The 27319-nt window shown below is 38.4% G+C and overlaps 1 protein-coding gene across 2 annotated transcripts; it reads right to left on the bottom strand.

Moving 5' to 3' along the window:
- Positions 1-5265: 5265 nt before the first annotated feature.
- On the bottom strand, positions 5266-26927 carry CNRIP1 (cannabinoid receptor interacting protein 1). 2 transcript variants are annotated; one of them, XM_069494544.1, is made up of 3 exons: positions 26209-26927; positions 24148-24298; positions 5266-6265 (listed from the first exon to the last, which is right to left on the bottom strand). In XM_069494544.1, exons 1-3 carry the CDS (start codon positions 26385-26387, stop codon positions 6101-6103), a joined length of 495 nt encoding a protein of 164 aa, XP_069350645.1. In that variant the 5' UTR covers positions 26388-26927; the 3' UTR covers positions 5266-6100. The 2 variants fall into 2 exon arrangements, with proteins under 2 accessions (XP_069350645.1, XP_069350646.1); XM_069494545.1 differs by having other exon boundaries at positions 26241-26927.
- Positions 26928-27319: the final 392 nt, after the last annotated feature.

Genomic DNA, 27319 nt, shown 5'->3' with positions numbered 1-27319 from the left:
TCTCTTAATCCATGCCAGGACTTTTAACTTTCCCTGGCCAGAAATGGTTTCTTAGAACAAATGTCAAATAGTTACTTTTTTCTTTTTGGAGTCATTCCACTGTTGTACAGTACAACATTCCACTGTTGTACACTCCATTGTACAGCAGGAGAGAAGAGTAGCTGGTCTGGATTGCCCAGATGTTGGGGATCAGGAAAGGCAAGGCAAGGTTATGCTGCAGTAATGAACAAGCCCGAAATCTTAGCAATGGTTTGGAATAATTTCTTGTTCATCAAAAAAAAAAAAAAAAAAAAAAAAATTGGATTGATGCAGCATAGAGGGACAGGTAAGTTACAAAGTAAATATAGCAACATGTTAATTGTGAAATCCAAGTAATGGGTATGTGGTGTGGGTCTTTCAACTTTTCTGTATGTTTCAACATTTTTCACAATAGAATGCTGAGTGAAAAGTTTATTTCTCAGGTCCAGCAATGGTTAGCTAGGGTTCTCCTCCACGTCTTCTCATTCCAGGACCCAGGATGGTGGATCATCTTGCAAGTGGCTGGTGGCCATGGCAAAGGGAAAGAGCTCTGCTGGGTATTGCACACAGTGTTGGATGTTTTAGCCTGGAAGTGACACATGTAACTTCTGCTCACATCCCATTGGCCAGAGGCACTCGCACATTGCCACCCCGCCCCCCAGGCCATGGAGCTCAAATTGTATCATGTGCCCAGCTGGGGGAGGACTGGCAACATTGGGTGAGCAGCACAAGTGATTGCCCTGGCGAAAATAAACAACTTCATAAACTCCTTCAAAGAACGACATACCTTAGTACCATCACCATTAATAATACTAACAAGACAACTTCATGGCACACAACGTCAGTAACAGAATCCAGAAACTTTTTCTTTCTCATCTACTTTCCTGCGTTTAGTCTCTGCAAAGGAGCAGGAGAGAACTTACCCGCTAAAGGCTAACATATTCCAAACTTCTCGCTGGCTGGTTTTTCAGCCAGCCAGCCAGCCAGCTAGCCAGCTCTTTCTAGAATCTCATCACCTTTTTATTGAGTCAGCTCATTTTCACTGAGTCAGTAACAAGACGTGGAAGCCGTCCAGAGAACTTAAGAAAAGCAGAAGTTAGATAGAGGATGGCGAAGCTTTTCAGAAATCGGGTAATGAAATAAAACATTTGAATAAACAGTATTTCAAAATTATTCTTGACTCAACATTTCAGAAGAGTCAGGAAAGACATCATAGCTGAGGTGACATTTAAGCTGGCACTTGAAGGCGTTTGCTAGGTAGAAAATGGAGTAGGGCATTCCAAGCAGAGGGAACAGGCTGTGCAGTGGCAAGGAAACGGCTCAGGCTTGGTATATCTACGGGAGAATAAGAAATTCACTGTGGCCAGAGACTAGAATGCCTGTTAAAGTACCAGCATGGGACCACAAGTATTATTGTATTTTTCATTTGTTAGCAAGTGGGGAATGGAATACCCTACTTGGTAAGGAAAAATTTTAATTAGTCTTATCTAGTGCTCTAACAGTAGTTAATATGCCTTCAAAGAGGAAAGATTGCAAGTAATTTGCTGTATACGGTACTATAGGCAAATGAGTCTCTAGAAATGGAACACTTCTGTTTATTGGCAACAATTTTTAAGTCACATGTATATTTTTAATATGTTCACAGTAATTTTCTTTGGGAAAAGCAAGTGATCCACGAGGCTGAAAACAGATTAAGGCAAAACCACCAGCTTATAAAAACAAACACCGCAGAAGTGTGGGCACGTAATGATGTGATTTTTAAATGAAATGCATTTGTCAAGAGGAAGATGATGGGGAGAAGAAAAATAAGGAGCATTACACATGACATATCGTTTAATCCTAACACACTTCATGAAGTGGGTATTATCACCATTTCTCACCATTTCATAAGTGAGAAAACTGAAGATCAAATAGTTTCTCCTAAAATGAGCTGTTTAGACTTGAGCCTTATTTTTCAACCTCTGAAATGGAGCCCTTCCAGAAATTTTGACATCATTCTTGATCTTTACCAAATCTTAAGTTTTCTGATTCTGTCCTGATGTTTGCATATTATTCAAAATGGGGTCTTTATAAAAGAGACTTTATGAACCCTGTTTGCAGAGAAAGTCTTTTCCTAGCACATCTTAAAGTATACTACTTTAAGCTATTTTTAAATAATTAAAAATGTTATGTCTACATGCATCCTTTTTTGATATACAAATAGAGCATAATCTTTCGATAGTATTTCAAATCCATGCATAGAATATTTTAGGAAAATGAGTTTTATTCCTTTAAACACCTTCAGATTTTTCTCTTGGCATTTTAAATAATTTTATTTGAAAATGTATTCCTCCCTTTCTTTTTAAACAAAATGTACCAAATAATGATGTTACATGCCAGGCACTGTTCTAAAGGTTTAATATATGTTATCTTATTTAATCCTCACAACTATTCTATGAGGTAAATACTATCATTCTCTCCATTTTCCAAAAGAAAAAAATTGAGACACAAAGATATTAAGTGACTTGCCTATGAACACACAGCTAATAAGCAGCTGAGCCAGGATTTGAATTGCGGGTTTGACTCCAGAATCTGAACTCTAAAACACTGAACCATGATACATTATTGAATAAAATGGACCCTCTTCCTAAGTGAATCAAGGCCATTATTATGTATATCAATTTTTTTTTGATATCTACAGAAGCTACGGTGGTTTAGTACAGGATTGTGTACCTGCAGTATAGGGATGTCCCCATCTATTATACTTTTGACTTACTTTGTCTGCTTTTTATATTTTTCTTTGTCTTCCCTCTCTGAAAACAATTATTTTCAGTATATTTATCTTTACAAATTGTCTTCTTTCCTCTAATTGTTCTGCTTCTAATTTACTAAGAGCTAGAAACCAGATTACCCCACATGTTAGAACTGTGTCTAAAATAGGAGTTATGAGGCCCTGAGAGAAGACCCAAGCCTTTAGTGAATGGACTTTGTGACATCTGTGACAGGGATCTTTATTTTTTGGCCTGTTTTCTGTTCTCAACTGTGATCCAGATAGTTTGGATGACTGGATAAGTGACTTCTCAATAAGCAAGGTGTCACAAAATATAAACTCAAGGCATTTCTATTCTTCCACCTGTTCAAAAGTGTTTTAGGCACCATCATAATTGGAAGGATGGCCTAGTTCCTCAAGCTTCTGGGTAGCCATCTGATGCTTGGAAGTAGAGAGATGTGGCTACAACTAGTATAAAAATAGCCCTTCCAGATGGCTGAGGGGCAAAGTTACAACTCAGCAGCTTGATATAGCTGAGCACTCAAATTTTGGAGTAGGAGGAGAGCTATGTGAGAAGTAGCCAGAGAGGCTGGGCTGGAGTCCAATCATAAGTAGAACAGTATATGCCAGGAGAGATCACTTAACATGGCAGATTAGCTGTTAAGATTTTCTGTTACTTCATCTCCATCTCCTTCCCACCTCCCTTGATTCAACCTCACCTCTGGCCCCAAGTAACATACACACATGCACGCACACACACACACACACACACACACAAACGTACAGACTTTTTTTTAAACGAGTATAAAAAAAGAGGTGAAAACCATAAATCCTGAAAGGTTTTAGAATTCCAGTAATCCAACTCTTTGTTTTAGAGACACACAAATGGAGACAGAGAAAGGTGAAGGGATCACTTAGGCTCAGCCAATGTTAGTGGATCATACACACCGGCTTTCCAGCCAGGGCTCATCTTCCCGCTCCTCTGTGGGAGGGCGTGTGCAGTGACACCAGGCCACATTTCCTCCAGACCTGCCTTGACTCATTTTAAGCTCTAAATGAAGCCTCTTGTTAAAAAAAAAAAAAAAAGTGTAGACTATTGCAAAGGCTGTGATATTCTACCCCCATGAAACAAATACGAAGGCTCCAATAGATGAGTCACTGACTTGAAACCTCTTGTTTCACAAATGAAAATATTTGCTAACCAAATGTTTAAAGAGATTAAAATGTGTAGTTCTCACTTTTTTTTTTTAACCCTTCTAACTTCTCTGCATTTCTATTGGATATTCTGGACAAAAATTTAAGCCTCTGTAGTAAATCCAATGTTTTAAATATCCCAATGTCTGTTTAAATAATTGAGTGTTGTTTTAAAATATAGTAATTAGGAATGGGTTAGTGCTTATGTTTAGCAGTTGTAATAGACATTTTTGAAGAAAACAAGCTAATTGAGAAACATTCTGCTCCCTTTTAACATCATTTATGATTAGCCCAAAGGCAGGGCATTGCTGTTCCCTGGTGGCAGTACAGCCTCATTGCAGATCAGCTACTCAGAGGAGGAAAGGGTTTTGAGTGCCAGCCTTCCAAATCCAGTTCTGGGCTATTCAGAGACAATAAACCTACTCTATAAAATTCTCCCATTAATCTTGCATATTCTTACATAAAGCGTTTACAGGTAGCAAAAAGATAAAAGATAAAAAACAAATTCCCAACTAACTTTTTCCAACACAATAGGATTTGTACTGCCCAAGTGAATGTTAGGATATTGGTGGAAAATAGTATGTTACCTTTTAAGAGGAAGTTTTTTTGCTTCTTACGGAATTTACCCTCATACTGTGTGGAGTGCAGGCTTTGTGCCAGGTACCTTGTGGTGCCCTGGGAGCAGGCAAGGAGGTCTCAACCCCTGATGTACACAACTATTATAGCATGCTCTCCTACTACTGAGCTACATAGCTGACTGATGGGGGAGGAGGAATAGAGCGAGGATAGGGACAAGCATTTTTTGACTCCCCACCAAGTACCTGGGCCTGTGCTAGCCCTGTTGGACTTGGCTGGAGCAATCCTGTTAAACTGTCAGACTTGATCCATGAATAAGCATGCTAATTCTACTCTAGGTACATCCCCCTCACCCTGGAATGTAGAGACCTGAATGGAGCTGGCCTGAAGCAGAGGTCCACCTAGATAGCTACTGCCCAAATTAAGAATGCAAGTCAGGGCCAGGCGCGGTGCCTCACACCTGTAATTCTAGCACTCTGGGAGACCGAGGCAGGAGAATTTCTTGAGGCCAGGAATTTGAGACCAGCCTGAGCAAGAGCAAGACCCTATCTCTACCAAAAATAGGAAAATTAGCTGGGCATGGTGGCACATGCCTGTGGTCCCAGCTACTTGGGAGGGTGAGGCAGGAGGATTGCTTGAGCCCAGGAGTTTGAGTTTTCAGTGAGCTATGATGATGCCACGGCACTCTAGCCAGGGTGACAGAGCCAAAAAAAAGGGAGGGGGGGCACGATTTTCGATGCCTTTATTAAGAAATATCAAAAGTTGCTTACAGGTCCATACACAGTTTTACAAAGTTCAAGTGAAGAAGAACGTAGGGATGCCATCAATGTGCATCTTTGAACACTATGGGAGCTTGCCACAGGGGTAACCCTACAACTCCTATCACTTTAACAGTGGTCCACAGAATTGCTTTGTCCCCATTTCCACTAGACCATTGCACAACACCTTATGTTTCTTGAAAGAGTATTAATATGTTATACTTTTTAAGTATTTGTCCTTTTGGTCTGTCATTATCCTTCCCTGAAAAAGCTGAGCTGTTTATAGGAAGCACAACATTTGAGGCCCATTCACTGCTGTTGGTGTTACATTTTCACAAAGCCTGCTTTAAAAGCTGGCAAACATCGCAAGTTACATGTTACCATATTACACATGGGAGGACCCATACACATTGTTATTTTTAAATTGAACACTAAACACAAAAGGAAGAATCACTTAACTTGGAAACAAAACACACAGTCCGTGGAACTCTCAAGAATAGGACAAGCCTAGCAGTTCCACTGAGCTCCAGTCACAAGTGGTCAATAGCACGACCGAGAACGGTTGGATGCAGGAACACCAGCACAGAATACAGAACGGGGTATTTTCGGGGGTGGTACACCACGATCTTTTGTGTCAGGGATATTGCATCAGAGGGGAATTACACTTTCAAAATAATCAGGGCCAGTAGGTCATCAGTACCACATGGGAAACAGCAATGGTGTGGCGTGCCTTGGTTACGGCTTGTGCCAGTTTATCTAAGAGTAGATTTCTGAGATTGTCCAGCAATGTGAGAAAGAGCCATCTTCAGAGGAAGGACTCCTTGTTGACCCACATCAGACTGCGTGTCTCGTTGGGCTTGCATTCGTACTCAATGACAGAGAAGGGGCTTCCCCACTGGCAGTGATCTCGCTTGTGGTAATTGTAGAACTTGACTTGCCACACCGTCTCGAAGGTCCCAATGTCAGTGAACTGAGGGAAAAGAAACATGCCCAGTGAAAACCTCATTCTGCCATGAGCAGTAGACAAGAACTAATGTTAGCGACAGAGCCCTAGATAATCCAGCATGACCAGCCAAGACTCTCTTGGTCTGCAAAGCGTAGAAGTCTTTTTTAGTGCTCTACCGTCCTTTATTAAGGGAGATATTTTCCTGGAAAGCTACCTGTAAACCATTCTTCTCCATAAAATCTTATTCCCATTGGATGAGTGGTATTTGCACATTTGCTATCATACTGCTTTTAATAAAAACAACTCCCAAGTTTATCTTGGTTTTCAAGTTTAATTTTCTAAAAACCACTCTTAGAATCTCAGAATTTTATAGCTTGCTCTAAAATGGTCCTTGCCATAGAAGAGGGACTGGGGAAGAGAAGGAATAATGTTTACTGGCTGTCTTTTCACTTCTACTTTGAAAGACACCGGAACAAAATAACATATGTACAATATATCTATATGCGATATAATTTCCCTTCTGCCATTAGCTTCAATTCCAAGGAAAAATATTTCATTCAAAGTGATAACAAAATACATTATATTGGAAGTATTTGATTGTTAAAGGTCCTACCTTAACTGTCAAGTATTGAGTGTTTTTAAGTCATGAGTCCATGCTCATGTCTCAGGCTTATACAATATCCAAAATCATATTTGAGTATCCACTATGGGCCTTGCATATATAAAAATTTGTATAAGACATGATTCTTGCTCTGAAGAAGTTTGCAGTCTATTTCCAGAAGGTAGGGCCTGCAAGTCACTGCACAGAACTCTCCTGAGCTATAAGGACGATTCTCTCCTGTAGACAAGGAGAGGGCACAGAATACCCTAGAGGCCACTGGGCAGATGCTCAAGTGGCTTGTGGGGTAGCCTGACCCTGCTACTGCCTTCTGGAGCTATTTAGAGGATCTGGCATTAAACAGCATGATGCCTGTCGTTATTTTCTCCTCTGACCCTCCCCTGTCATGGGAGGGGACAGGGACTGACTTGGCAGGATTCTTAGACTTGTTAGGAGCCAGAAGACATGGAGGGGAGGGCAATGGGCAGTAGGAGTCTTATGCTTCTTGCTGATACAGGAGCAGGGTGATCAGGTGCTTCCCAGATAGCTTTCCAAGACACTTGCCAAATTATATCCTGCACCATTGCCTCATCCTGCTGATTTGATCCCAAAACAAGATCTGGGCTTTCCTATGTGAAATTTGTTTGACTTGAAACAGTGGGTAATATACTTAGAGTCCAGAAATCTAGATATGAAAATGAAGTATCTCTTTTTAGGGAGTCCTAGCTTAAAGACCTATATAAGCATTCAGTAGCTTTATTCATAATAGCCCCAGATTGGAGTCAACCCAAAAGTTTACTCATTCACCTGGTGATAGGCAAGTTTTGGTGTATTTATAAAATGGCATTTTGCTCAAAAATAAACAAGGACATGCTGATTCAGGCAACAACAGGGATGGTTCAAAGACATGCTGAGCAAAAGAATCTAGACCCTAAAGAATACATGTTGTATGACTCTAATTATATAAAGCTCTGTATAGTGATAGAATATAATCTATACCAACAGGAAATATCTATGGTTAGCTAGGGACTGGGTTGAGAAGAGGGGATTGATGCAAGTGTGCAAGAGGGAACTTTCTGGGGTAAGAGAAGCGTTCTATATCTTGCTTGGTGTGGTGGTTACGTGGATGTATGTACATGTTGGTCAAAACTCATTGAACTATATGCTTAAAATGGGTGCATTGATTATGTGTAAATTATACCTTCAAGGTGATTAAGAAAAATAAAAATATCCCATTTTCAGTGAGCTATAGGAAACAGGTATTCTAAACACTGCTAATGGGAACTGAATTATACAGCCTTTGAAAGGGTGATTTGCATTACAGGTGCAAGTACACTTGGGTCCAGCAATTCGACTTATAATTTATCTTAAGAATATCACAAAGTCTAGAATAGTAAAAAAAATTGAACACTAAATGTCCCTCTTTAAGGCAGGAATTAATTATGGCATATCTCTAAATGGAATACTAGGTAGTAATTTTAAATGTAAAATATTTAATAAAATTTTTCTCTTATTTTATATTGTTACAGGAACTAAGCAGAGTACCAGCAAGAATGTGTAGTATTAATCCAATTAAAACTATAGTTGTTATTGTTGGAAACACTAATGGAATACTATGTGCTCATTTGTATTTTTAAAATTTAATGATTACTTTTTATAATCAGAAAAAAACATTAAACCCAAACTGTAAGTACTTACAAGTATTACCAAATAGTCAATATCCTTAACATAAAAGATTACATGAATTAGTAAAAACTACTAAGAACATTTGGATAAAAAACTGGAACAGTTCATTAAAAAGAAAAAATGGCTAACATCTGAAAAACATTCAAATGTAATGTTATTAGTAAAGAAATAGAAACCTTTACATAGCTACTATTCATCTAGCAACTTAGTAAAAATTTCTAAATACCAGAAGCAATCTAAGTGTCCCACATTAGGAAAATATAAAAATGGGGGCATAAGATTAACTTACATCACCATTAAAAAGGAATTTAGGGTTGTTGATGCAAGAAAATGCTTAGAACAATGTGAAAGGAAAGAGATGAATCAGAATGGTGTATATACATTATGAGCTCAAATATGTAAGATAAGAGGCATATAAAAAAGGAAATGAAAAATATTAATATCTAAGAAATCAAATTTTCCTATTTTTCTACTCAGATTGTTCTGCAATAAATATTACTTTCATAATCAAAAATTTTTAGATGGTGAAATGAATTTATCAGCTTTCAAAAATATATAAACCCCTAAGCCCAAGGGATTTTATAAATTATATTAATATGTACATTCTAATGAAAATATTATAGTTTTGTTCACAATAGGGTAGTGGTGTTACAAATAAACTTAATTCACCGAGGCTTTTAAAGAGGATTTAGTATTATTATTTTTGACCCACACAGAGCACTGCACATTTTAAGTGCAACTGAATTTTAAAATTCAATTAAAATTTGAATTCTAAATTACAAAAATATTTTATAATAAAATATATTTTAATACATATTTTCTAATAAAATATTTTACATTCTCCAAACACCAACTAGTCTTTTGAGGGAAGCAGCCTGAAACCATGCTAAGTAAGAGAAACAATGCTGCAATGCTGAGATCTTTTCTGAAATACAAGTTGGATGCAAAAAAAAAAGCCAATCAAGATGATTATAACCACAGGCAAGAAAAAACTTAAGGCTTATGTCTTATGTCTGAATAAACTTAAAATTAAGAAAGTCTCAACCCAAGAGTTCTCAGTAACACAAGAGACCAAAATTAAAATCTGCTGACAGCCGCAGTCACAGCTAAAGATATGGGATGTTTAGGTGCTTGTGTTTCAGTTTTGGTTTCTCTTTTATTAATGCTGGATCCAAGCTCACACTGAAGTAAATGTAACTGCTGCTAACTATGCTTATGTTTTTCTCTCCCCTATGTCTTAGTTGTTTACACTTCCCATTAGCCTTCTTCCTATTCTTTCTTTTGAAGTTCTATTTCCTGGGCCTCTTACTACCTAGCTCAGAATTTCTTCTCATTTGGCTAAGAGCACATGGGGTCTCAAAAGCTGACGTTTTTCTTAGAGAACAGAAGCAACTACACAGGCTCTCCACTCCCCTCCCAGCCTAGCTGTCCTTTCTAAGGAAAATCTACCCAGGCAGGCTCCTGGGTGATGCAATTTATACACAAGTATAATTCTGTGTATTTTCATAGCATTCTTTATTCTATGTGATACTTTCACAGACATCATTCCACCTTGTTTTTGCTATCCACATTTCATGGATGAAAAAGCTAAGATCCAAAAAGGTTTGGTGACTTGCCCTAGGTCTACACTCCAAAACCAGCTAATGATAGGAACAGGACAAGAACCTAGGTCTCCTAATTCCCGCTAGGAGCTATTATCACTGTACCAAACTCTTTCTATAAGGAAAAGGGCAAAGAGTTAGTGAACTATTTTTCTTTTTCTCCCTAACTGAGAAGTTACATGAATTGTCATATGTAGAATGCTTCAGGACATTGTTATATCCCCCCCGCCCAAATTCGTAAATTGGACCCTAAATCCCCAATGTAATGGGTATTTAGAGGTGAGGCCTTTGAGAGGTAATTAGGTCATGAGGGTAGAGCCCTCATGAATGGGATTAGTGCCCTTGTAAGAAGGGAAACCGGGTAGATGATTGATCTATCTGCTCTCTGCCATATGAGGATTTAGCAAGAAAATGGCTATGAACTAAAGAGAGGGTCTCACCGAACACCTGATATGCTAGTGCCTTGATTTTTATACTTCCCAGCCTCTAGAACTCTGAGAAATAAATGTTTATTATTTAAGCCAACCAGTCTGTGGTATTTATATTATAGAAGCCCCAGCTAAAACAGTCACTCTACCTGGACATTTTACTTCCCATAGTGTTCTTACAAATGGCAAGCCTAGATACACTTTTATTTTATAACCAATGCTGAAGAGAATACATCCGATTCCTAGGAGAGGAGACTCATTTGTTGTCCTTGATAACAAATGAGGAATCTGAAGAGTTTGTTTTAAACAATTTCCATGGTCTTACAACCAACGGGCATAGAATCTGCAGAGTACTTCTACCCACTGTGCCACACACTTCTACTGGAGACACTCAGAAATCCATTGACTTGGGAGCACAGAACAATCTTACTGTACTGATAGAAACTTGATGTTACTTTAACAATAAACAAATTCAGTGTGAACAAGCATCTGTGACTGTTAGTGTAGTGTGACCTATCAATTCCCACTGAATTCCAAGCCTCTAAATTCCTGTATTGTTTGGTTTTATTAGTAAATATGTTTTCCATTTCCCTTAGCTAAATAAATAGGACTAAAAGTTCTGGGTCTTTACAAAGTATGTTATCTTTATAAAAAAACTGTAAAACTTTTTCTAAGCGTTTGTACCATTTTATACGCCCACCAGCAATATGAGAGTTTCAGTTGCTCAACATCCTCTCTAACACTTGGCATTGCCAGTCCTTTTAACTTTAGCCAGTCTAGTGACTATATAGGGGTAATAAGAAGAAAGGAAATAAAGAACAGAAATCAATGAATTAGAAAAGGAAGAACTACAGAGCAAAAAAATCAATGAAACTAAAACCTATTTTTTAAAATGTCTTTAAAATTGATAAATCCCTGACAAAACTGAGCAAGAAAAATGACCAGTATTAGAAATGAAAGAGGGAACATCATTATAGATCCTATAGACCTTAATTAGGAAAATCTTATATGAACAATTTCAACCAAATGGACAAATTCCTCCTTGAAAGACACAAACTCTCAGTAGACCTCTATCTACTAAAGAGATTGAATTTGTAGGTAAAAATCTTCCAGGCCCAAATGGCTTCATTGATAAATTCAAACACCTAAGGGAAAAAAACAATTCTACATAAATTATTTCAGGCCACAGAGAGAACATTTCTCCATTCATTTTATGAAATCAACATTACCCTAATACCAAAACCTGACAAAAATATTATGCGAAAAATTACAGGCAGATTCCACATGGACATATATACATAAAATGTGCTTATAATTTCTAATTACTTAAAATATTAGTATATCAAATTCATCAATATATAATAAGGACCAAGAGGGGTTTATCCTTGGAATTCACAGGTGATTCAATACTTGAAAATCTACCATATTAACAGAAAAGAAAAAACCATATAATCATATCAACAGATGCAAAAAGAGCATCTGACAATGCAATATTGATTCTATTCTCGGCAAACTAGGAATAAAAGGAAAATTCTTCAACTTCATTAAGAGGTATTGATAAAAAACCTATAGCTAACTTTATCCTTAATGGCAAGAGACTGAGTCCTTTCCCTTTGAGTTCGGAAACAAGGCAAGAACATGTGCTCTTTCCACCCCTATTCAGAATTGTAATGCAGGTCCTAGCCAGTGCCTTAGGGCAAGAGGGGGAAAAAGGTGGAGAGGAGGGAGTAAAACTGTCTCTTTCCTCAGATAAACAGTAACTGTGTCTGCAGAAAGTACTAAGCAATCTAACAAGAAGCTACTATAATAAATGAATTTAGTAAAGTTGCAGGATATAATATCAGTCTATAAAGTTCACTGTATTTCATAAAGAAATATACTAGCTCTGGACAATTGGTATTATTTTCAATATTCACCAATTTTGTATGTGAAAATTGGCATTACATGATTTGTACTCCTTACCAATAGTGAAATAAAACCATTTTTCACATATTTATTGGCCACTTTTATTTTTGTAAATTGCCTATTGTTTTATGCTAATTTTGTTTCCCACATCCTATGATTCTTTCTTATTGGTTTCTAAGAATTTTTTGTACATTAAGGTTACAGCTCTTGCCAAATACTAGACCAGACAGCTGGCATGAGGCCCAACCTATTTGGGAGTGCATGCATTTTATACTTGGGAGGCTACCCACCTCCATGCACATGCTCAGACTCATATACTTTCCTGCCTTATTCCTCCAAATTCCCACCAGTCTCCCACTGAAGAGGGCCAACAACAAAAGGGATTAGGATGATGATTCATGCAGACAGAATCTGTACCTGGATTCTCTCCTTGGAGGTACTGAACGGGAAATTACATGACTCTTTGAAGTGGGGGTTGAGAGGTATTAGAGGTGGGTATTGCTTTTAATAAATGGGAGCTAATGCTCCCAGTACCAAGGCCTTGGGAATTATTTGAATAGAGAGATCACTGCTGTTAATCTAAGTCAGATGGCATTTGACTACTTCCTGACTCCAGTGGCCATTCATTGTTTCAGTGGGCTGTGAAGGGCTGTACAGTATTATTAAAGGTAGCAGCAGGGTCTGTATGGGCAACGGCAAATCAAGGCAACACAGCTTGGGAGACTGTACATATTGCCAATAATTTTTTACCAATTGTCATTTGCATTTTAAGTTGCCTTTTAATTAAAATTTAACTTAACCATGTTTGACAGAAATTTTACATTATGTGTAAAGTTTTCAACTTATATCTTTGAATTTCTTCCATTTTTTACAAGTTGAGATAGATTCTTTTCATTTAGAGTTTTCAAAAAGTTAACTTTTTCCATCTGGAATATATTATGGAGTGCGGTATCAGGAAAGAACAATGATGATGTTTCCCCCAAATAGCCAATCAGCCTACCATCATTTATTCAATGATTAAAAGATTCTTTAAAAACTACTCTGAAGTAACTTTAGAATCACAAGACTCCTAAGAATAGCATACGTAATTAGAGTTGAAATTTTAACTTGAAGCAGAACTGCAAATACTGTAATTGTCAGAATTTTCATGAGGTCTTAGTAGGTCAGTGAGCTACCTGGAGGTTGTTCATCCTTCCACCTAACACATACGGAGTACTGCGTAAGTGTGGAGAAGCCTACCGTAAATGAGACTATTCCCTCTCTTCCACATGCTCACAGGGCAGGAGAGGAGACCTCCCCAGCCTCCCTCTGGGGCCAATATGGGCTGAGAGACCAGAGTTTCAATTTCTTGAGGCTGCTGCTCCCTCCAGGACCTCTGGTCTTAGCAGGATGGATTCATACGTCTTTTGCTTAAGGCATAAACAGAAGACTAGAGGAGAAGACTAGCTCAATTTAGAAGGGCCTTGATTCAAAACTTCTTCCTAATTGGATCTATAAAATGAAAATTTCTACATCCTTTGGAATGACTGAAGCACAGGGCTTTGTTTTACTGTCTGAATGATTCAGACCTAGTTATTAAAAGATATTATTACTTACCCTAAATCTTGTTTGCCTGTCCAGGCATCCACTACAAGGTTGGAGGGCCGTAAGTTACTAGACGATTGGAGGATATGTTGTAAGGAAATGCTCTGCAGTCTCTACACTCACTCATAGATCCCCAGTCCCAGCAAATAAAGCCCAGGTTCTTATATATAAATTTTCACATCTAAAAGCAGGGATGGATAGTTAATTGTTCCCAACAATGATTGCACAGCTTTTAGTTTGAGCATTGGTCATCTATTTGTATCTTACTTGTAACAGGTTGATTATAAGGAAAATGATTGAAATCAAGGTTTTCTGATCCAGTCAGCAGCGATAGTGCTACATCCAAGTTTTCTTTCTAGTGGTTAAGCCTTTAACATGATCTATGACATTAAGTCACTGATATTTTAAGCTTAAGTATTAAAAATTATATACAGATACCACATTCTCACAGAAAACACTGAAACCTTGATATGTCCGGGTAAATCCAGTTAAGTAGCAAGTCCTCAGATTATTATTCCTGGTTCATAAGGGAAAAGTCACTGTTGTGGGTGCCTGAGGAAAAGTCAAGAATGTCAGAATTAAAACTGGAAGTCAGGAAGATATCAGGATACTATCTACTTCTGTAATTAACTGTTTATGTAATTAAACCAGGCATATCTTAACTCAGTGGGCTTGATTTTTCAATGCAGAGTGGATTCTACTATCTGATCTCTAAGGGGACTTTTAGCTCTAACATGGTATACAGATTCCATGCTTAAGGGTTTGATATTAGTTGTTTTTTGAAGAAAGATTCTCAAATACTGTCATTTAGGGTCACACCAAATAGGACTGAAGGCCAGCAAGTCCCCGTAGGATTTTTTTTCGGTTGGGCACAGAGGGGAGGGGGCTGGGAATGCATCCCAGCATCTTCTAAGATTTGCATAATTTAAAAAAGTAAAATAACAAAGTTCAGAAATTTGAGCAAATTTTTAAAGCAGAAGTAATCCCTTCATTTTGAGTCAGTTCATTTTCAGATTACCTTCCACATATGCATGTTTTATAGCTACAATTATTTTTAATATTAAAAGTTCAACAATTATAATCGTATGTTGTCCAACTATTCATTGTTAGTTTTAACGGTGACAGAGGACTCTATCATGATGTATTATGACAACTAGACTATTCCCCAGATATTAGATATGTACGTTGTCCCCTACCATAAAAAATATTCTAATAATTAATTTTGTGCATATATATCTCTACTTCAATAGGAGTGAAATTATTTGCTCAAAATAAATGAATCTTTATGGCCAGTCCCACATACAGCCATTTTTTTTTCAAAAGCATTGTACATACCATTTTACAATGTTACCAGCAATAAAGAAGGCTTTGTTTATAATAATGATATCACTGGGAATTACTTTAAAGAAGTAGATTTTCTAGTTTACTTTTCACTATTATTTACAAGAATGAACATTTCTACATTTTTAATTTCATTTCTTCTTGTGGAAAGTGTTCTTCCTGTTTTGTATTTCTGTTGAAGATTGGTATTTAAAAAAAATCAGGCTCAAAGATTTAAAAAGTGTCATACTTTTCTATTGCTTTATTTTCATTTTTGATTGTATAGAAACATAATTAAATTTCTTATTTTCCTTTATGATTTCTTCTACTTGAAAATCAAGTTATTTTCCCATAGTTGACAGTATTTTGATTTTTCCATAATTTTAGATTTATAATTTAACTTTCCCATCTTATTCAACCTTGATTTATATGATACTGTACATTTTACAAAGAATTTAAGATGGCATTTAGATTTTTGTGTGAAACTAAAACTATGCAAATAAAAACAATGATCATGAAAAATAATATAAGCATATTAAACATAATGCATTATTTGAGCTTAGATTTGGTTCTGGGCTTTCTGGTTGCCAATGCAAAAAAAAGACTGTCAATTATCAGTGATTTTAAATATTTTTACAGAACTTTTTCTTCACAATATAAGGCAGTACTGTAATATACAACTAGATGAAGACAGATGCTTGCCTTCTCCCTGTCCCTTTCAACAAGCCCTGATATAGTACCTCAGGGGAACACTAAGACTTCAGAAAACAGTTTGAAAAATGAGTTAAATCATTCTCCTTATTGGAAAAGAGAGAAACACTAATTTCTTGAAGAAAAAAAAATCAAAAAAGTTTTACTAGTTCTAAATTCTTTAAAAAAAAAAAACTCCACATGGAATATTAAAGGGCATTTAGCTGTGATTTAGCATAAATCCTATGCTGTGTAAATTGTTTAAGATTATACACTATAAAAAAAGTTTCTAATTCATTTTGCAAAGCTATTAACCTCGACAGGAAAATTAAGACTGCTTTCTAATTGTTCTTTGCCTCTCTGTCTCCCCTTCCAATCTACACATGCCAACTTTAACATGCTAATCTTATTACCAGGAACTAAAACTCCTACATTGAAAGGTTTTTAAAAAGGGGAGTAACGGTGGAATGGATTTGTTGGGCGAACCTTACACAATTAATTATATGATCTGGCAAAATGTAAATGAAAACTATTTGAGGGCTTTAGAAAGTGACTCCCAGGCCGGCCCGGTGGCTCACGCCTGTAATCCTAGCACTCTGGGAGGCCGTGGCGGGTGGATCGCTCGAGGTCAGGAGTTCGAGACCAGCCTGAGCAAGAGCGAGACCCCATCTCTACTAAAAATAGAAAGAAATTATCTGGCCAACTAAAATATATATAGAAAAAATTAGCCAGGCATGGTGGCACATGCCTGTGGTCCCAGCTACTCGGGAGGCTGAGGCAGTAGGATTGCTTAAGCCCAGGAGTTTGAGGTTGCTGTGAGCTAGACTGACGCCACGGCACTCACTCTAGCCAGGGCAACAAAGCGACACTCTGTCTCAAAAAAAAAAAAAAAAAAAAAGAAAAAAGAAAGTGACTCCCAAAAGTAGGACAGAAGCCAGAGGAAAGTCACCCTTGAAAGACTTCAACTGCAACAGTTACAAATTTCGTTGGTGGCTTTCTTGCCCAAGGGCACTCCTCAATCCCTTGAAGGTCTGGCAGGAGAAAATGGGAGCCCTACCTGCTGAAAGAGGCAGAAAACAACACCAGGACTGGAGGAGAAGCTGGAAATTTAGGTAGGAAACACTGGGAAAAAGAGCTGCAGAAACGATGGAACCCAAAATCTGGCCATAACTCCGACCATAATCCCTAGCCAACCGCATGTGCAGGGTAGTGGGAGGGGGACAGCCTAGGACACTCATTGAAAAAGCAGACAAATCAGCATAATCTTGGAAAGATAAAGTTGTGCTCAATAAGATTTATAAGTTCATTTTTGTTTGATTGAGTGCATTCTCAAACCTAAGAAGCTGGAGTCTTACTGGCAGGAGGTGTCAAAGTAAGAGTTTAACACTGGCAGAGCAGCTGGAAATTTAGGGGAACCTAAGCGTGGGTGGGATCCAAAAATCTCACTAGGAACTCTGATTCCTTGGCTGACTGCTAAACTCCATGGGCACCAAAGAGGACTAGGCTAAACAAGCCAAGCAATTAGAAGTTAAGAAACACTGAGCAGAGATATTAGCTGCTACACACTGCTAGAAAGACTAAGTTTGAAGTTTGAGTACAGGAATGTTTACTGCCTGCTAGAATGTAAAAAAAAATAATACTCAGAAGAATAAAACAGAAACCAGAGTCAATAATATATTATCCACAATGTTAAGTTTCTAACCAAAAATTACTAGCCATATAATAAAATAGGAAAGTGTGACCCACATTCAGGAAAAAAGTGTATAGTAATTTACTCTAAATAGAGCCAGATGTTGCTTTATCAAACGTTTCAAACCAGCAATTATAAATATGCTCAAAGAAATAAAGGAAAACATGGTCTCAAGGAAAAAACATAAGGAATCTTAAGAAATTGAAATTATGAAAAAACAATGAGAATGCTAGAGCTGGAAAATATAATACAGAAATACTTTGAAGACTAATATAAGACTGGAAATAGTAGAAGAAACAATCAGTAACCTTAAGGATACATCAATAGAAATGATCTAATCTGAAGATCCATTAAAAAAATTGAAGAAAATTGAACAGGGCCTCAAAGACTTGTGGGATAATATGAAGCTTTCCAACATATGTTTAGTTGAAGTCCTACAAAGAAAGGAGATAATGGAATAGAAAACAAGTATTTGACAAAACAGTTATGAATGCTCTAAATTTCGTGAAAACATTAACCTACAGATTCAAGAAATTCAATGATCCCAAGAAAAAAGATAAAAAGAAAAAACACACTTAGGTACGTTATAGTCAAATTACTGAAAACCAGAACTCGACAATAGACAAAACGATCATTTTACTGTATATGTATTAAGCCTTAATTAAAACATTTTAAAGCAAACAAAGGAAGGAAATACAGGACCAGAAAATGAAATAAAATAAAAAATGGAGAGTAAAGCATGTGAAAACAAAGCTAGGATTTTGAAAAGGCCAATAAAACTAAAATCTCTAGCTAGACTGATCAGGGAAGGAAAAGGAAAAATATTGAATATTAAGAATGAAGAGGCCAGGCGCGGTGGCTCACGCCTGTAATCCTAGCACTCTGGGAGGCCGAGGTGGGCGGATCATTTGAGCTCAGGAGTTCGAGACCAGCCTGAGCAAGAGCGAGACCCCACCTCTACTAAAAATAGAAAGAAATTATATGGACAGCTAAAAATATATATAGAAAAAATTAGCCGGGCATGGTGGCGCATGCTTGTAGTCCCAGCTACTCGGGAGGCTGAGACAGGAGGATCGCTTGAGCTCAGGAGTTTGAGGTTGCTGTGAGCTAGGCTGACGCCACGGCACTCACTCTAGCCTGGGCAACAGAGTGAGACTCTGTCTCAAAAAAAAAAAAAAAAAAAGAATGAAGAATAGACATTGTTAGAGATCCTCAGACATTAAAGGATGGTGGAGGATTATTGTGAATACTTTATGCCAATAAATTTGACAACTTAATTGAAATGAATGACTTCAAAGACAAATTATAAAACTAACTCAAGAAATAAACCTGAATAGCCCAATATCAATTAAGGAAATTGAATTTATAATTAAAAACCTTCAAATAAAGTAAAATGCCTTCATTGGTAAATTCTGACACTAGGAATAATATCAGTTTTTATAAAAACTCTTTCAGAAAATAGAAGAGTGAACGCTTTCCACCAAATCATTTTATGCAGCTAGCATTACCCTGACACAAAAACTAGACAGATAAGAAAAAACCATAGAAAAAATCCCCCAGAAACAGACATAAAAATCCTTAATAAAATATTAATGAATCAAATCCAGCTATACATACAGAGAATATATCATAACCAAGTGGTATTTTACCTGGGAATTCAAGGTTATTTTAAGATTGAAAAAGCAATGTAATCTACCATAAACAGAATAAAGAAAAAATACCTTATGATCATCTCAAAAGATATAGAAAAAGTGTTTGAAAATATTTACAACACATTCATGATAAAATCCTCAGTAACCTAGGAATAGAAGGGAACTTCCTTAATCTAATAACAGTATTTAGAATAAAAAACTACACAGCTGACATTATACCTGTTGAAAAACTGAATGCTTTCTCCTAAGATTGAGGAACAAGAATGTCTACTCTCACCCTTTCTATTTAGCAGCATACTGAAGGTCTTAGTCATTAAAGTTAGGCCATAAATAAAAGGAATACAGATTGGAAAGAGAGGAGAAAAACTGTTTTTATTTACAGATGACATGATAACATAAATAGAAAATCCTAGAGCTTCTACAAAAGAAAGCTATTAGGATTAATAAGTGAGATTAGCAAAGTCTCAGGATTCAAGATCAATGTACAAAAATCAATTTTATTTCCACATACCAGCAATAAAAACAATTCCATTTATAGTTGCATTCAGAAATATGTAGTTAATAAGTTTAACAAAATATGTATAAAATCTGTAGAGGGAACATTGTAATATACTACAGAGAAAATTCAAGAAGACCTAAATAGAGACATAGCATATTCATGGATTAGAAAACTCAATATTAAATGTCAAATCTCTCCAAATTGATCCATAGATTTAATGCAAACCCAATATCCCAATTTTTGGAGAAATTTGACAAGCTCATTCTAATATATATATATATATATATCTCATGTATATGGTATTAATATATATGTGCAAAGGACCTAGAATAGCCAAAACAACTTTGGATAAGCAAAGATGGAAGATTTATGCCATCCTATTTAAGGACTACAATACAGATAATGAAAAATTGTTTTGGCTCTTCTAGGTTGTTTGCATTTCTAAATTAAGAAGATTCACACAGATTGTGTAAAGCAGCTAGAATTCTCATACATTGCTGTTGGCAATATGAAATAGTACAAAAGTCTGAACATTTGTTCTATAGATAAATATATACTTACCATCTGACTTAGCAATTCTCCTCTCAGGTATTTACTCAAGAGAAATGAAAACATGTACTCACACCGAGACTTATACTCAAATGTTCATAGCAGCATAATATCAAAAGCTGAAAATAACCCAGATGTCCATTTATTGTTAAAGGGGTAAATTGGCCTATACCTACATAATATATCGTACTACCCAGCGATAAAAGTACTGATACATACAAATAGATGAATCTCAAGAACATTATACCAAGCGAAAGAAGCCAGGCACAGCAGTATAATTCTATTTACATGATGTTCTCACATAGTTAAAACTAATATTGAGACAGCAAGCTCAGGGTGGGGTAGGGTTGGGGAGTTAACTGCAAATGGGGATGGGGGAGTTTTCAGGGTAATAGAAATGTTCTGTATCTTTACTGGGGTCATGACTATACAGTAGCATCCATTTGCCAAAACCTACACAATTATACACTTAAAGTTGGTGCATTTTATTGTGTATAAATTGTATCACAAAATTGATTTGAAAATCTTCAATGAATTCCTACAGTCATTAGGATAAATCCAATAAAGACAATGACCCTATAATATCTAATCCCCACTTACCTCTCCAGTTTTATCTTGAGCCAGTCTCTGCCTCACTCTCCGCTCCAGCCATGCTGGGCTTCTCTCACCCATTAGAGCATCATATGCTCTCTCCCAGCTCTCAACCTTTGCAACTTCTCTTTCCTCAAGGGCTCCCTCTTCCCCCAGCTCTTATTCATCCTTAATTTCTTTCTCAAGAAAGCCATCCCCCAAATCTTGGATTCGGATAAGACCTCCACTATATGCTCCAAGGGCACTACTACTTTTTCACTACACTTTTTTATAATAGCAAGTATTTACTTTATTGACAATCATGTATAAGGTAGATTTTCCTCCTCTAAATGAGAAGCTCCATGAAGCCAGGGGTATCTATTTTGTTTACCATCCTTCCCCCAGCTGCCTGATATATAGGAAATCCTTCAATATTTGCTCAGAAGGCAAGCAAATAAAAAATAAAAATCTAAGAATCCTAGATAAAATCTAGCATACGGAATTTAGCAATACATTATTAAATAAAACTAACACATCATGTTTAAGTACAGCTTATTTTAGGAAATAAAGGATAGTTTAGTATTTGAATGTGTATTACTTTATATAATTCATCACATCAATATATCAAAGAAGATAAATTATCTCCATAGACGGGAAAAGGAATTAGATGAAATTCAACACATCTTCCAATTTAAAAAAAATACCTTAGTGAACTAAAAAAGTTTGCTTTTACATAAGTTTCTGAAACTAACATTGTACACCTAACGCTGAAGTCCTAGGGAAAAGGATACCTCTTGCCACTGCTAGTCATCAACATTATTCTAGAAACATTATACAATGCAATAAGGCCAGGGAAAAAAGCCCAGAAAATGACAGTGATAAACAGTATGACCATCTATCTGAAAAACCCAATATAATTAACTAAAAAATTTTAGTAAGAAAGTTCAGTAAGATGGTCAGTTACAAAATATATGAATACATATATTAATAAAAACAATGTGTTTAAAACATGCAATATTGGCATAAGGGTAGACAAATCAACAGGATTAGAGAGTATACAAAGAAACAATTTTTGCCATATAAGTAATTACCATGAAACTGACCATTGGAGAAGTATGCATTTATATAATTGTATTAGGACATTATAGACAAATATATTCCAATATAAAAGTATGAATTGAAATATTTAAATCAATAATTCATGGGAAAGTTAACAAATGAGACCATGAGAGTGGAGATGAAAATGCACAAACGCAGCTGTGTGTATATGCATGCATAGTCAATCTTGGAGTCAAGGTAGACTTTCCAAGCTGGATCTTAACCGCAAAAGCCATAAAGGAAAAGGCCTATATGTTGGATTATATGAAAATTTAAAATTTACATTTTAAGAAAAGTTAAAAAGCAAATGATAAATGATGAACACATCCAAGATATGATAAAAGAGATGACTATTTTTAATTTATACAGGTTTCTTAAAAATCAATGAGATACACTTAAGTATAAAAATGGGTAAAACCTATGAACATGCAATCCACAAAGGAAATACAAATAGTAAATAAACATGTCAATATTTCAAATTAACAGAAACTAAAGAAATAAAAATTAAAATATTCTATCAGATTAAAAATGATAAATTATAACTAGTGCAGAAGGAGATGGATACTTAAATACAGATGATAGGAGTGTAAATTGCCTAGCTTTTCTGGAGGTCAGTTAGACAGTCTTATAAAGTGCCTTAATATGCAAATTGCTTCTAGCAATCAAGAAAACATTAAACAATTGTGCAGAAGTGAGTTATTTTTAATGTAGTTTTCTTTATAATACTGCAAAATAGAAATAATCAGCAATAGGTGACTGAGGATAATTTGATACAATCAGATCATAGAGGACCCATAGACTTTAACAAATGATGTTCCATGTATACATCTTTGAATGTATATTTGATATTGAAAGATACACATAAGTAGAAAAGAATATATAGAATGATATCCAATAAGTGCATATATATTCCAAGACATAGTAGAAAAAAGTTTCTAAGAATATTCACGAAACTGTTAACAGCTGTCTCTTACAGGGATTATTTATTTCTCCCATTTTGTATTTTTCTCTACTGAAGATTCTTTGATGGAAAATAGAACTTTTTCCAAAAATTATTCAGACATAAAGATGCAAAGGCTGCTAGATTATTTCCTTGTGTTACTGTTGTGGTTGCTTTGAAGTATATTGGGCACTGTGAAAACTAAGGTTCTGAAGAACTATATGGATTAGCTCTTAGACTAGTGTTTCTCAAAGTGCATTCCACAAACCATCCCCATCGGGATCCTCTATGCTTGTCAAGAGTTTCTTTGGCCTCACCCTAGCCCTACTGAACTAAAATCACTGGAGGTGGAGCCTGAGTCTGGCATTTTAAACAAACTATCAAGGAGATTTTTATGCACACTTATATTTGAGAACCTCTGTGATATTCCCTATAAAGCTAGGGGGCAGACAATTCAAGGCTGTTCTTGCAGTGGGAAAAAACTACCCAACTTTTACAGCAGCCATTTAGGTGAGACTTCCTTTTCTGTATTTTATAGCAAGCTTACTTCATCACCTATCGTGTTTGCACATATATTTAAATCTATATCTTGACTATCCTTTCTACCAATTTTTTCTTTTAGCTTAGGGACCAATATGACCTAGTTATATCATTGTTTTACTAGATACTAAGAGTTTTATCATTTTCCATGGCAGTCACTTTTTGGGCTCCTTCCTTTAGAGTAGATTTAAGTAGCAAAATGTCATTCAAATCAGCTTTCTCACAACCAAAAAATTATGGCTACTCAGAATCAGAAACTTTTCAGGGCCAATTATCTAAACCAGTCCTGATGTAGAATATAACAGGGGAACTGGTGATATAGGTACTCTCTCTCCCAAACCATCTATTTCTACTTATAAGGTGGCATTTATAGGGTCAGGATGCCATACAAAAGATAATTACATAGTTCTCTCTCCAGCAGATCCTTGAAGGAAACTCACAACCCAATTTCCACAGTAATTGGCTTTGAATACACCTTTTCTTACAAAAAGACAGTGATTTACATGTTTTCCATTTGCCCTGGTACCATACCTCCACAACCCCAAGCAGGCCTTACCGGCATGGTGATCTGGATGGGTTGCCGTTCTCCACTCTTGGTTGGGACCACACCTTCTGTGTCATACGTGCCCGTATAAACAATTCTGTCCCCATCAGGCTCTTTAGACTTCAGCTCCAGCGGGACAAGCACACCACCAATGGAAATGTTCCTGCAATGGACTTGAGTTGACCACATATGGTAGGAATTAGCCTAGGTACCCTGTCCTGGTCTGAAGCAAAACCCTAGGCAGGAAACCTACAGGTTTTGGCTCAGGGGACATTGTGGTATGGTAGAAAGTTCTGAAAGTGCAGGAGGTAGTGGTTCTCCCCTTTACTCATTAAAATCATCCGTGGAGCTATTAAAAACCTACCTATACCCAGCCCTATTCCTAACCCCAGAGATTAAGATTCAGTTGATCTGAGATGTAGTCTGGGCACTGATAAATTTATTTTAAGGTTATCTAGGTGATCCTCCTGTGCAGGGAGGATCAAGAACCACTGGACAAGTTCTCTAATGACTTGTTCTGCTTGTTCTGTTCCAACAATATGATTTGGGGTAACTCACACCTGCCACATCACCAGAAATTCTTACTGGCATCATTCCTTTGTGTTAGGATAATGGCTCTCAAAGTGAAGTCCCTGCACTAGTAGTACCAGCATCATATGTGGACCTATTAGAAGGCAAATTCTTAGGCCCACAGTAAACTAGAAACTCTGGGGTGGGCCCCCGTCATCTGTGTTTTAACAAGGTCTCCAAATGATTCTGATGTATACTCAGGTTTGAGAACTACCAGGTTAGGGCACTGAAAAATCCTTGATGAAATTAAAGTGTAATGAGAAAAAATAATTTTGTTATTAACAAATTAATTTGCAGATTAGTTTGGAACTGGAAACTACTTTGAAGAAAATGGAATATAGAACACATAACCTTTCCTGCAACCCATCCTCCAACCAATCCAGGGATAAGGTTGCCAGGAAAGGAGGGAAAGGAAAAGCCTGAGTTATATCCAGGTGCACAGGCCACTGTGGCTGCGTGCAGCTATTGGGGATGTTGACAAATAGGTGGACCAGAAGCACCAGAACCCATCCAGGTTTGGTCCTAGGTCCTTGCACCTGGAAAGCTAATCCATGTTTATTGTAGTAACTTAAGCTATAAAAGCTGTCTGCTGGATTCAAAGCCCACTCCCCACCCCCACCCCACAATAATGCCCAGCATATGGTATGTACAATAAATGTTTTTTTATTTTGTCTTTCCAGACTAGACTTCACACAAGGCTTAGGTGGAAGCTGAGAGGTCAGGCCCCCACACAGACTTTCCCGCCAGAGGTCTACTGGACACATCATCCCGTTGGAGCTGGGAAAAGATAATTCCCACCACGAATAAACCAGAAAACATTCTCTTGCTGTGAGGATGTTGCTAATCCCAGGCACCATCACCAGGCTGAACAGAGAACTCGGGAGAAAACGAAAAGCATAAGCGTGGAAAACCGTGAAACTAGGCCTGAGCAGAGGCGGCCACCCTGGGCTTGTGCCTGCTCCTCCAGACCTGGGGCCCCCTCCCGCGGAGGGGCGAGGGGAGCGGGGAGCATCCCCCAGGGAGCCCCAGTAGCCACCCCTCTGTCCCGCCTTGACTCCTCGTTCCTCAGCCTTTCTGCCCTCTTCAGCCTCGAGGGCAGAGCGGGCTGCACGCCAGGGCCGAGCAGAGGAGGGCAGGGATTGCGGTAGTGAACCCTGCGAGCTTCTCCTCTCTGCCCCACCCGGCCGCCCGCGGTTCAGCGCCGGTGGCTGGACAGAAGGGATGAGAAATTTACAAGAAACAAACAAAAACCCTGGCTTCTAGTAGATGATTTAAACGAAGCCACTGAGGTCACCCCGAGGGATGGAGGGAAGCGAGAACAGAGGAATACCAGCGTAAGGCAGAGGAGGGGGCGAAGGCGAACAGGGAGCAGACCTCTTCCCCCCACCCCCGGGCCCGCTGGGCGAGGCCAGAGGCCCCAGAGAGGCTCGGGCCGTCCGGGGCCCCAGTCCTCCGCCCGCACCCCTCGGGAGACCCTGCAGCCGCGGCGCACCCCGCACTCACTCGACCTGCAGCGTGGTGGGCTTAATCTTCACCTCCACCTTGTAGGAGGAGCCGGTGAGCAGCTTGATGGTGCGGTTCTGGCCGAATCGCTGCCCGTCCACCTTGTAGAAGACCGGGCCGTCATTGGGCTGGATGCGCAGCGCGATGGAGAGGCGCACGAGGCCGGGCAGGTCCCCCATGGCTGGGCGAGGGGCTGGCGCGGCGGCTCCGGGGGCCGGAGGACAGCGCGGGCTGCAACCGAGTGGTTGGAGCGCGGGGGGCGGAGAAGAAGACGCGCGAGGAGGGAGAGGGAGGTGGTGGAGGGGAGGCTGCCGCTAGGAACCCGCGCCGTGCCCGTCGTTCGCCTGGGCTTCGGAGCAGCAGCTGCTGAGGCTGTGGCCCCCTGCCCCAGTCGGCGAGGACGCGGGCCCGAGAGACAGCCTCCGGGCCGATGGCCTCCCCATCCCCCGCTCCCCTGCTGCGCCCTCCAAGCACCCGGGGGCTCGCTCGGCCCGCAGGCCAACGAACAGCTCAGCGCGCCTGGGGGCGAGGGAGTTAATCCTGTTTACGCACCACAATCCCCTTCAGCTGGGGAAGCGGACATTTAGGCTCCTCCTAGAACTGCACCGAGTGGGAGGAGGACAGGAATGGGAGGCACTGGGGTTAAGCGACTCCTACCCCAAGGAGTGAGATCCCCGGAATCTGGATACCGCATAGGCCACTAAGGGGATATGGACACTGTTGCTTGCGGATTCGGCCCCAGTCAGGCAGGAGGAGACTGAGAGGGGAAAGGAAACAGGAAACCGCTAGCTAGAGATTGAGATTTCAGGAAATTTGAGTCTTTCCAAAGCTTAGGGGAAATGGCCGAGGCAAGGCGCAATTCCATCTAATGTGGACTGCCGGCCACACTAGATTAGGAATGTGCGGAAGAAAAAGAAAAGAAAAGAAGCATATTCAAGGAGCTACACCTTCTTGTGGGTGTGCATTTCCATTAAACACATCCTTGTCTCAAAAATGACGGGGTGTAATGAGTCGCGTATATGTACACAAATCTTGAAGGATGAGCTATTAACCCTGTACAAGGCACCTGGCGTGTGCCTAAAGCACCCTTGTAACAACGGATTATTGGCAG

This window comes from Eulemur rufifrons, chromosome 19 (assembly GCF_041146395.1).
Source record: "Eulemur rufifrons isolate Redbay chromosome 19, OSU_ERuf_1, whole genome shotgun sequence".
In the NCBI taxonomy this organism is placed as follows: domain Eukaryota; kingdom Metazoa; phylum Chordata; class Mammalia; order Primates; family Lemuridae; genus Eulemur; species Eulemur rufifrons.
Note: the sequence above shows the minus strand (reverse complement) of the source record. Positions and strands in the feature narration are given on the sequence as shown.

What these genes read in the sequence shown, in the direction of transcription:
- CNRIP1 (XM_069494544.1), bottom strand. Translation starts at nt 26,387, where the DNA reads ATGGGGGACCTGCCCGGCCTCGTGCGCCTCTCCATCGCGCTGCGCATC. An exon ending in CCCACCACGCTGCAGGTCGA is followed by an intron (nt 24,299 to 26,208) that starts GTGAGTGCGGGG and finishes AGTCCATTGCAG; the next exon opens with GAACATTTCCATTGGTGGTG. An exon ending in CCATCCAGATCACCATGCCG is followed by an intron (nt 6,266 to 24,147) that starts GTAAGGCCTGCT and finishes CTTTTCCCTCAG; the next exon opens with TTCACTGACATTGGGACCTT.